This window comes from Alnus glutinosa, chromosome 7 (genome assembly GCF_958979055.1).
Source record: "Alnus glutinosa chromosome 7, dhAlnGlut1.1, whole genome shotgun sequence".
Lineage (NCBI taxonomy): Eukaryota > Viridiplantae > Streptophyta > Magnoliopsida > Fagales > Betulaceae > Alnus > Alnus glutinosa.
In genome coordinates, this window is record NC_084892.1 from 16,064,600 (window position 1) to 16,076,946 (window position 12,347).

Consider the following 12,347-nt stretch of genomic DNA (forward strand, 5'->3'; position numbering starts at 1 on the left):
CAAGTAGTTAATCGTATGAAATCTATGCTTTAAAGTATATATTCACTGCTTATGTGCTACATTTGCTTTGTTAGTATTTTGGCCTCATTCTGTGTTTGGACAAAATCACTTAAGTGTAAAGATGCTGTAAATAGGGATTCCACTATTCAGAGTCTGCAAGTCAGAAGAATCCAAGTTCCCTGCTAGCCGTCCGGACGATCGAGCCATCCCGTCCGGACGCCCATCTATCCACTGTTCCATCCGTCCCGACGACGTGTCATCTTGTCCGGACGCTAGACAGACCAGCATCATCCGTCCGGACGAAGTGTTCATTCCGTCCGGACCCCATACTGTATCGAGAAGTTTCTGTGCTAGCTTGCATACGTCCGGACGTTTCAGTATCACGTTTGGACGCCTCCCAGTACTCGATCAGTTTCTGATTTCTTTCCAAGTTCCAAGAAAGGGAAGATCAAATCAACCGTCCGGACGATGCGGTATCCCGTCCGGACGAGCGTCTCCTTAAGGCAAGAATCGCAATTCAAATATGACTTTCCGGAAGTCTGACAGCTATGGTCCGGATGCGCGTGCATCAAAGAAGGAAATTGCCGATTCGACTTCAACCGTCCGGACGACTGCCTATCATGGTCTGGACGCGTGCATTACCGATATGGAAATTGCGTGTTGAAGAATAGCCGTCTGGACGCTCATCCCCCATGGTCTGGACGCTCGAGAGCCTTATATGGAAATTACTTGCAGCGGACGTGCGACCGTCCGGATGATGCCCTTAAACATGAAAGATTTCCTCGCGAATTTTTCAAAAAATCTTGTCGCACAGTCGTCTGTCCGGACAGCCCATGTCCACCGTCCAGATGGTGCCCAGGTATATTTTACCTGACGCTCATTTGAGCTCCCAGTCTATAAATAGAGGCCCCTGGGCACTAAGAACTGCAAGAATTCGGTATTGAATTCCACAACTGCTCAGAGACGTGATATTTCCTCTGAAGCCCTTTTTCAAGTGTGCTGTTGCTGTGCTACAACTGAAGTCTATCTTAGAGGTCGGCTCTAAGGTAAGGAGTTCCATTGAAGACCCCTTCAGGTAGGAGAACCTGGTTGGGAAGCGTTCTTGTTGGGTTACACGTCAGAGATCAAGATACGACCACTACATCGGGAATATGTGAGTGTTACTGTCTTGTATCTAGCTATGTCTTCTTAATAGTAGAATTCCTGGGTTTGGCTGCCCCGGAGTGGTTTTTCTCTTAACTGAGTTTCCACTTCGTCAACTAAAATCATTGTGTCATTTACTTTCCACTGTGCTTATTTTTGTTGACACTTTGTGCACACACTTGTTGTTTATCTTTAGAAGTCAATTCAGTTTTTCATGCTTTATGCCTTGCCCTCTACGTGCAAGTAAAATATTTACGTTGTCCTTCATGGTGCAAGTAAATCACTTAGGTGCTGCATCTCAGGGGGAGTGTATCAGATGAGGGTGGCTAGGCCCTAGTAAGGTTTGAATTTTGGCTTATCTTCCATTTATTTTCTCTCCTGTCTAAGAAAATCTGGTTGTTATTGGTCAAAATATTGAAAGTCATACCTTATGGGTAAAGGTCTTCGCACACCCACACATTGCATGAGCAAATAGTGCTACTTTCCGTACTCGAGTTACAAGGGAATCTGTGCCTATCTTATTCTTGTCTATCAACTGTTTGTTTGAATAATTTTGACATGCTTTGTGACTAATTTCTCAAGACAGGGATACATGCACATGCTCTTATACTTCTGAAGGACCTATCCATGCTGCTCTTTTTTCTTCCATTCAGCTTGATGTTTTTCCTTCCTCTTGTCTGTAAAACTGTTTGACTTATATTGCTCTGTTTCCCAGGTCATTTTGAGACCGTTAGGGGGAGTAATTTCTATTGCAGTTGGTTTTTATTACTCTGGTTTACCCTTTGTCCCTTTGTGACAAAAATGGGGAGTATTTTTGGACCGGGAATGTATTTCCAAACCGGTCAAGTGATTTTTGTCCCAGAATGGCCAAAGGGGGAGTTTGTTAGTATTTTGGCCTCATTCTGTGTTTGGACAAAATCACTTATGTGTAAAGATGCTGTAAACAGGGATTCCACTTATCAGAGCATTTTCAGAAGACTCTGCACTGCGAAAAAGATAGAAGATTTCAGATTCCCTGTCAGCCGTCCGGACGAAGTGTCATCTCATCCGGACGCCCATCTGTCCACTGTTCCATCCGTCTGGACGACGTGTCATCCCATCCGGACTCCAGACAGACCAGCATCATCCTTCCGGACGACATATCTTTCCGTCCGGACCATCCATTGTATCGAGAAGCTTCTATCCAGCTAGCATCTGTCCAGACGTTTCAACAGCACGTCCGGACGCCCAACAGTGATCGACTAGCTTCAGATTCTTTCCAAGTTCAGAATATGGGAAGATTGATACACCGTCCGGACGCGCTCATAAATAAGGCAAGAATTGCAATTCAAAAATCACCGTCTGGACGTCAGTCAGCATTGGTCTAGACGCGCGCTCATCAGTTAAGAAAATTGCCGATTTGACGTCAACTGTCCGGACGTCTGCCTCTCATGGTCCGGACGCGCTCATAGTAGATATGGAAATTGCGTGTTGAAGTTCAATCGTCTGGACGTTCTTCCCCCTTGGTCCATGTAATACCCGGGAAAGACACCCTACTTAAGTTATTAAGATATGTGCATGAGTACAAGGCTTAAGAATTGTTATATAGTCTAATAAAAATTATGTATTTATGCATGTAAAGAAATAGATCAGTAAAGTTGAAATCGATCGAGCGACTTTCTGGTCGATCTAGCGATTATAGGTCGATGTCGATCGATCGACTAAGTTTCGATCGAGCGATTTTATCCAGTGCGACGCAGCTTATGGGTAAACAGCAGAGAAGTGATTTTCTACCTTTGATTTTGAACCCATTGCTTATGGACGGCTCCAAATGATTGAAACTTATTTAGTTAGCCTAAGTTAGCTTAGTTTGGTTGAAATTGAACTAGATATGGTGGTACAACTTAATCATGACACTAGATATGGAAGAAAATCTAATCTTGGATATTAGATGATCTTGCATGGATATTTCTCTCTCTTGCTGTCAAAGATCCGACCATTGGAAGAATTTGTGCTGGATTGATCTTAGCCATTCGAAGTTATTATATATAGCATGCATGGGACATCAAAAACCAGCCTAAGCTCTCCCCATACCACTCACGTAAGCTCCTCTTTCCTTCACTGTTTTGGTGCTGAATCTCCCATGGAAAATCTCTCTCATTCTTCTGTGAAAGCCAGCACTTATAGCCAGAAATGAAGCCTTAAATCTCCTCTTGTTTCTCAACAAAACATCAGAAATCAGCATCTGAAATCTCCCTCTGATTCTAGCTCAAAAACCAGCAACTACCATCTCATTTCAAGCACTTTGTTTTGGAGTTAGACCCTTCCTTCTATCCAACCTGTTGGGTGTGAATTTTGGTAAGTAAATCTTCCTTTCTACTCTCTAAAATTCATTATTTGTTCCCTAGGATCATGGGTAGTTTCTCCTCTTAAAAGAATTACACTCATGAAGCTTTAAACAAACAAGATAGTAGCTTTGCTTTAATACTTTTATGTGAGAATGAGTTGCTGAAATATAGGAGTTTTGATTAATGAAAAGGAATGTGTGAAGTGAAGGGGTGTGTGTGTTGTATGCTGGAATTCCCTGCATGAACGAGAATATTAAAGTATAAACTTAGTAAGTAAGTATATATGGGAATATGGCTAATGTGTGTGTGTAGAAAGTATTATTTTGGCTACATATGGGTATGAATGGGAGTTATATGTATATATCAACATACTAGTTGGAGTTAATGGCTAGTAAAAGAGGATGTCTTAGTTTCATTATTCAATAACCTAAGATGGCATTCAATATCTTGATTAAGAGAACCAAAAACGGAAGTGTTAGGACAACGGTTAAAATGATACTTTAAGGATAAATATAGTAAACATATTGTAGCATCTTTTCACTAATTTAGTATTACTATATGATTGGAATTATGCATTTATAGAGAAAGACTTTTAGAGCAGAAACTAGCAAGTATCTCTATACTTACTGAGGACGAAGCTGGTTGACTTTCCTATAATATTATGTTTACTGTTTTATTTATTTGTTTGCGCATGTGGTTTTGCATATTTTATTATTTTTAATAATCTGTCTAATAACAAGCTGTTGGATCAAGATCCACAGTGGGTACGCGAGGCTTCGCATGAGTTCCAAGGTTTTTAGTGAATGAGGAGGTACCTGAAAAGAATAATAAATACAAAAACTGGTGTACCAAGGTCACCAGGGAAACCAAGGTTTCCAGGAGCCAAGGCTCCCAAAGATTATAATTAAAAGTTAAGTGAGGAAACCAAGGTTTCAAATAACACGCTAACCGTGCCAATGCCAACAGAGTAGTGGAAAAAGGGAAATACCTAAAACTCTACACTTAAAACTGTCATTGCCTTATGATTACGTTTATGTTCACTTTATGTCTATGATTCGCGATCATAGATTATATTTTGTATATACATGTGATTATATGGCCATTGCATTGTGTTGCATTAATTAAATAAATCAGCACTCATATTATTATTGGAAACAGCGGACTCACTTTAGTGTTATGTTGTTTTCTTCTCTTTGTATGGTATTTGTAATGGTTTAGGCTATGAAGAAGAAGAGGATTATCAGGACTATCCCGACACATAGATGGTTCCTAGTTCAGTTTTTGTAAGGCTGGATAGCCTACCTTTTGGGACTACCCTATTGTAGTTCATTAGCCTAACTTAAGACAGTACTTATAATTCTCCAGTTATATGTAGATATTGGACTTGTATAATTATCTAGCCCGGTGAGGCATGACTGGTATTACTGTTTGTATAATTATGCTGACTGGCTTATTATATATTTGAGGTATTTCAGTAGTAGCTCTGAGGTGTCAACCTATTCCCAATTTATATTACATTTATTCCGTTGCCATTAATTACCTCTGATAAGTTAGTAATGTCTTGTGGAAATTCGAAAAATTTTCACTTACGCTTTTTGTAAAAGCGGGGCGTACATTTTGGTTTCAGAGCGGTTTGCTCTGAGGACCTTAGGTTTGACCTTAGCATATGATCTAGACGCACAGAGCTATAGGGACATAAAAGTATTTTTGCTTGTATATATATATATATATATATGTATATGCTAGATATTAATTTGAATTTCATGTGTTAGATAAGAATAAAATAACTCGCTTCAATAGATAGACGTATATGTGCACTTAGAATTTTGTGGTTTACGATCATTGTTTATTTGAGTAACTTTGAGTGCTGCAATTATTTATAACATGATTTGTTTTTGAAATCTTTGTCAGTGGCTAATTGTTAAATAGTTAGGTTGTTAGTTTATTATTTGGTTTTAAACATTGTATAGTCGCTTAAAGGAATGTTAGTATCCAACAAATGTGGAATAACTGTTCCTTTAAAACACAGAATCATGCCTCCTAGACGCCGTCCCCTCTATGACTCTAATCGTGTCCCCCGTCCTGAAGAAAATGGTGAGGAGGATCTGCCACCCCCACCTCCACCGCCACCATTCAATGATGGCATACACCCAGCTTTAGTACAACTTATAGCTGACACCACTAGGCAACTGGCCGAAGTGATATCACGAATTTCGCGACCCAATGAACGAGCCGAACCCGTGGGTTGTTCATTTCGCGATTTTGCTAGCTATCACTTCCGAACTTTTGAAGGAACGGAAGGGCCGAATGTTGCAGAGGCTTGGCTCACAGATATAAATGTACTGTATGCCACCCTCGGTTGCACAGACGAGCAGAAGGTTCAGTACATTGTACTGCAGTTGACGGGCGAAGCTAAGAGATGGTGGACTGCAAGGAAGGTGCTGCTTGGGGGAGGAACAATAATTACTTGGGAGATGTTTAAGGAGGAGTACAATTGACGGTTTTTCCCTCGATCTCAGAGGCAACTACGCGTGGTAGAATTCCAGAATCTAGTCCAAGGTGACATGACTGTAGAGCAATACTCCGCCAGATTCATGGAGCTAGCTCGGTTTGCAGCCAATCTTATCCCTGACGAAGAAAGGAAAGCAAAACGATTCGAGAATGGCCTCAACCCTCGCATCAGAGAAAGGGTGATTTGTCTGGAAATAAAGGAATACGCCAGATTGGTAGAAGTGGCGTCCCTAGCTGAAAGAGGAATACGAGAATCAGCAGCTGCGTATGAATTGAAGAAATGTTCGAAACAACCGATGACGCGCCCCATCAAGAGGCAGGCTGTTGGAAGTGGCTCCAAGCCTACCCTGGGAAAGAATTTTTCGAATCGGAAGGCCGTCTGCAGCAAATGCGCAAGGATGCACATAGGGGATTGTAAGCAAGGAGCATCCACATGTTTTAGATGTGGTAAGCCTGGGCATTTTCTGAAGGACTGTCCTATGAATACTGCGGGAGGAGCGAAACTTCAAGGAAGCGGAACTCAAGCGCGGGTGTATTCTCTTATGCCCGGAGGAGAAGAAGGAGTCGAAGGTGACGAAGAGGTGCGGATGTGGTAACAGGTACCATTCCTCTATTTGGTAAAGTAGCGAGTACTCTTTTTGATTCAGGTGCAACGCATTCCTTCATATCATCTACATACATTAAATTGTGTAGCATGACTCCTCGACCCTTGAACCAAAACATAACTGTATCCACACCTACTGGGAATATAGTTACTTGTATGAAATCCATTGAGAACTGCCCTATCGTCATAAGAGATAGAGTTCTACCGGCAAACCTAGCTGTATTTCAAATGTTAGGTTTTGATGTAATTCTAGGAATGGACTGGTTGTCAAAGCACTATGCCAATATCGACTGTAGAAAGAAAGAAGTTGTCTTTCGCTCTCCAAGCGAAGAGGAATTCAAATTTTGTGGATCTCGAGTATGAGCCACTCCACCTCTTCTTTCTGCTATTCAAGCAAGGCGAAGCATTAGCTGTGGTGCACAAGCATTTTTAGCCTATGCCAGGGCTGAGTCGGAAGGAGAACGTAAGCTGGAAGATATACCTGTAGTGTGCGAATATCCAGACGTTTTTGCCGAGATCTCAACTGGGTTGCCACTTGATCGAGAAATTGAGTTCTCTATCAATCTGATGCCAGGAACTCAGCCCATTCATAAAGCACCATATCGTATGGCGCCATCAGAATTGAAGGAGCTGAAGAAGCAACTCGAAGACTTGGTAGACCGGGGTTTCATTCGCCCTAGCGTCTCACCATGGGGAGCACCCGTTCTGTTTGTAAGGAAGAAGGATGGATCCCTACGTATGTGTATTGATTATCGCGAACTCAACCGAGTGACAATCAAGAACAAGTATCCGTTACCAAGGATTGACGATCTCTTCGACCAATTGAAGGAAGCTACGGTATACTCCAAGATCGACCTTCGATCGGGGTATCACCAGCTTAAGGTAAAGGAAGCAGACATTCCAAAGACGGCAATACGTACGCATTATGGACATTACGAGTTCTTAGTCATGCCCTTTGGAGTGACTAATGCACCTTCTGTATTCATGGACTTAATGAATCGAGTGTTTCACAAGTACCTTGACCAGTTTGTGGTGGTGTTCATAGATGACATCTTAGTTTATTCTACCACTAGCAAAGATCACGAAGAGCACTTGAGGACAGTGCTGAGCATCTTGAGAGAGAAGAAGCTTTTTGCTAAGCTTAAGAAGTGTGAGTTTTGGCTGAAGGAAGTCTTGTTCTTTGATCACGTAATTTCGGAAGATGGAGTAGCAGTTGACCCAAGAAAGATTGAAGCAGTGACCAATTGGGAGCGACCATCAAATGTAAATGAGATACGGAGTTTTCTACGGTTTGCAGGATACTACCGAAGATTTGTTGAAGGTTTTTCTAAACTTTCAAGGCCTTTAACTGCTTTGATGAAGAAGAATGCTCATTTCATCTGGAGCGATGAATGTGAGGAATGCTTTCAAGAACTGAAGCAAAGGTTAGTATCTGCACCTGTCCTGACCCTTCCCAAGGAGTCAGAGAAATTCGTTATCTTTAGCGATGCATCTCTTCAAGGCCTAGGTTGCGTGCTCATGCAGCAAGGCAAGGTGATCGCCTACGCGTCAAGACAATTGAAGGACCACGAGAGAAATTATCCTGTGCATGATTTGGAACTTGCAGCCATCGTTTATGCATTGAAGATTTGGAGACATTACCTACTTCAAGAGACAGTGGAGATCTACACTGACCACAAGAGTCTCAGGTACATTTTCACGTAAAAGGAATTAAATATGAGGCAGCGGAGGTGGCTTGAGCTAATCAAGGATTACGATTGCCATATCATGTACCATCCGGGGAAAGCAAACGTTGTAGCAGATGCGTTAAGCAGGAAGTCGTGCGGTAGAATCTTAAGTTCTATCACCACCCCAGATCAACTGGCTCAACGTCTAGAAGTGATTCAACTGAACGTTGCGGAGGAGCAAGCAGTCTTGGCAATTTTGGTCATTTATCCTCTAACTTTTGATAGAATCAAAGAGGCCCAGGAGAATGATCTTGAAGTGCAAGGATTGGTAAGGAAGGCTAATCACAGCAGCGCTTCTGGATTTTATTTCACGGATGACGGTTTGTTGAGAATGGGTGACACTAGGATTGTCATACCTAACGATGTAGAACTGAGAAGAGATATCTTAGATGAAGCCCACAAAACGCGATATACGATTCATCCGGGGAGTACCAAGATGTATCAAGATTTGAAGAAGAAATTCTGGTGGCAGGGCATGAAGCGAGATATTGCTAAATACGTGGCCTAATGTCATGTATGCCAACAAGTGAAAGCTGAACATCAAAGACCTGCAGGGCCTTTTCAACCTTTAAGAATTCCGGAATGGAAGTGGGATCAGATTGCCATGGATTTTGTAGTAGGCTTACCAAAGGCACCCGGTGGCCAAGATTCCATTTGGGTTGTGATCGATAGGCTTACCAAAAGCGCTCATTTCATTCCATTTCATATCACCGATCCGGTACCTAAGTTAGCTGAAATGTATGTTAGAGACATTGTCAGATTACATGGAGTGCCTGTCTCTATTGTATCTAACAGAGATTCCCGATTTACTTCTAGGTTTTGGAAATGTTTGCAAGACGCATTGGGAACTAAGCTAAACATTAGCACTGCTTATCATCCTCAGACCGATGGACAATCAGAGAGAACAATTCAGATCTTGGAAGACATGTTGAGATTGTGCGTGTTGAATTTTAAAGGTAAGTGGATCAAATATCTACCTTTAGTCGAATTTGCCTACAACAATAGCTTTCAGGCGACTATTGGAATGGCACCATATGAAGCGCTATATGGACGGAAATGTAGATCCCCGCTATATTGGGATGAAGTGGGTGAAAAATATCTCATCGGGCCGGAAATGATACAAGACATGAAGGACAAGATCTCTGTTATTCGAAGAAGGATGCTGACAGCCCAAAGCCGGCAAAAGAACTATGCAGACAAGCACCGCCGTCAATTGGAGTTCGACGTGGGTGACCTCGTCTATCTAAAGGTCTCGCCAATGAAAGGAGTAATGAGGTTTGGCAAGAGGGGAAAGCTGAGCCCAAGATTTGTAGGACCTTTCGAAGTTAAAGAAGTGATTGGCCCCGTGGCATACAAAGTTGAGTTACCGCCAACTTTATCTGGAATCCATAACGTCTTTCATGTTTCAACCTTGAGAAGACATGTTCGTGATCTGCGCCATATCATAGACTTCGAGCCTCTACAAGTGCAAGACAATCTCAAGTACGAAGAACTGCCAATTCAAATTCTTGATCACAAGAGCAACGACTAAGGACCAAAACTATTTCCTTAGTTAAGGTTCTATGGCGAAATCACGACGTAGAGGAAGCATCATGGGAACTTGAACATGAAATGAGGAACAAATATCCACATTTGTTTTGAGGTTCGAAAACTCTTTGCGGTATTTGATTAAAATACTTGCTATGTTTTTAAATGTCACACATTTGTGTTATATATTTGTCTTGGCTTTCAGGCATGGATCCAGAAGGGAATCCTATGCCACCTGGTTTTCCGTTAGCACCTTCTGATGTTCCAGAGGACCTACCGGCACCTGCAGATATTCCTTTGGAGCAGCCTGCGGCCCCATAATTGTTTGCTTTAGGACCTATTCCTTTAGGTGTGTTCGACCCCGTAGGAGAATTCATGTTGTTGCAGCAGACTTACTTTAATAATCAGGCTCTTAATGAAGTAATACTTGATAGGATGACTCAGATACATCATAAGATGGGTTGGGATATTCCGATGGAAAATTTTGCCCTTGAAGACGAAAATCCGCCGGAGGCAGAAGCTCCTTTTGACCTGGCAGAGGAGATCCCTGTGGCGCCACCCATGGATATCTTCACTGACGATGAAGATGACTAGGTAACAAGAAAGAAATTATTATTTCTTGACTGTTATTAGATTTTATTATGTCTTTTATGATTGCAAATTTCGAGGACGAAATTTTTGTAAGAGGGGTGGGATGTAATACCCGGGAAAGACACCCTACTTAAGTTATTAAGATATGTGCATGAGTACAAGGCTTAAGAATTGTTATATAGTCTAATAAAAATTATGTATTTATGCATGTAAAGAAATAGATCAGTAAAGTTGAAATCGATCGAGCGACTTTCTGGTCGATCGAGCGATTATAGGTCGATGTCGATCGATCGACTAAGTTTCGATCGAGCGATTTTATCCAGTGCGACGCAGCTTATGGGTAAACAGCAGAGAAGTGATTTTCTACCTTTGATTTTGAACCCATTGCTTATGGACGGCTCCAAATGATTGAAACTTATTTAGTTAGCCTAAGTTAGCTTAGTTTGGTTGAAATTGAACTAGATATGGTGGTACAACTTAATTATGACACTAGATATGGAAGAAAATCTAATCTTGGATATTAGATGATCTTGCATGGATATTTCTCTCTCTTGCTATCAAAGATCCGACCATTGGAAGAATTTGTGCTGGATTGATCTTAGCCATTCAAAGTTATTATATATAGCATGCATGGGACATCAAAAACCAGCCTAAGCTCTCCCCCATACCACTCACGTAAGCTTCTCTTTCCTTCACTGTTTTGGTGCTGAATCTCCCATGGAAAATCTCTCTCATTCTTCTGTGAAAGCCAACACTTATAGCCAGAAATGAAGCCTTAAATCTCCTCTTGTTTCTCAACAAAACACCAGAAATTAGCATCTGAAATCTCCCACTGATTCTAGCTCAAAAACCAGCAACTACCATCTCATTTCAAGCACTTTGTTTTGGAGTTAGACCCCTTCCTTCTATCCAACCTGTTGGGTGCGAATTTTGGTAAGTAAATCTTCCTTTCTACTCTCTAAAATTCATTATTTGTTCCCTAGGATCATGGGTAGTTTCTCCTCTTAAAAGAATTACACTCATGAAGCTTTAAACAAACAAGATAGTAGCTTTGCTTTAATACTTTTGTGTGGGAATGAGTTGCTGAAATATAGGAGTTTTGATTAATGAAAAGGAATGTGTGAAGTGAGGTGTGTGTGTGTTGTATGCTGGAATTCCCTGCATGAATGAGAATATTAAAGTATAAACTTAGTAAGTAAGTATATATGGGTATATGGCTAATGTGTGTGTGTAGAAAGTATTATTTTGGCTACATATGGGTATGAATGGGAGTTTTATGTATATATCAACATACTAGTTGGAGTTAATGGCTAGTAAAAGAGGATGTCTTAGTTTCATTATTCAATAACCTAAGATGGCATTCAATATCTTGATTAAGAGAACCAAAAACGGAAGTATTAGGAAAACGGTTAAAATGATACTTTAAGGATAAATATAGTAAACATATTGTAGCATCTTTTCACTAATTTAGTATTACTATATGATTGGAATTATGCAGTTATAGAGAAAGACTTTTAGAGCAGAAACTAGTAAGTATCTCTATACTTACTGAGGACGAAGCTGGTTGACTTTCCTATAATATTATGTTTACTGTTTTATTTATTTGTTTGCGCATGTGGTTTTGCATATTTTATTATTTTTAATAATCTGTCTAATAACAAGCTGTTGGATCAAGATCCACAGTGGGTACGCGAGGCTTCACATGAGTTCCAAGGTTCTCAGTGAATTAGGAGGTACCTGAAAAGAATAATAAATACAAAAACTGGTGTACCAAGGTCACCAGGGAAACCAAGGTTTCCAGGAGCCAAGGCTCCCAAAGATTATAATTAAAAGTTAAGTGAGGAAACCAAGGTTTCAAATAACACGCTAACCGTGCCAAGGCCAACAGAGTAGTGGAAAAAGGGAAATACCTAAAAC

General features: G+C 41.0%; 1 protein-coding gene across 1 annotated transcript; it reads left to right on the forward strand.

The window, feature by feature from the left end:
- The first annotated feature begins 6,034 nt into the window (after positions 1–6,034).
- LOC133873276 (uncharacterized) lies at positions 6,035–6,948 on the forward strand. The gene is made up of 2 exons (XM_062311000.1): positions 6,035–6,573; positions 6,675–6,948. Exons 1-2 carry the CDS (start codon positions 6,035–6,037, stop codon positions 6,946–6,948), a joined length of 813 nt encoding a protein of 270 aa, XP_062166984.1.
- Positions 6,949–12,347: the final 5,399 nt, after the last annotated feature.

Excerpts from the sequence above, each read along its gene's own strand:
- LOC133873276 (XM_062311000.1), top strand. The coding sequence starts at position 6,035 with ATGACTGTAGAGCAATACTCCGCCAGATTCATGGAGCTAGCTCGGTTT. Across the intron at positions 6,574-6,674 it reads GACGAAGAGGTGCGGATGTG|CATGACTCCTCGACCCTTGA; the intron begins GTAACAGGTACC and ends TAAATTGTGTAG.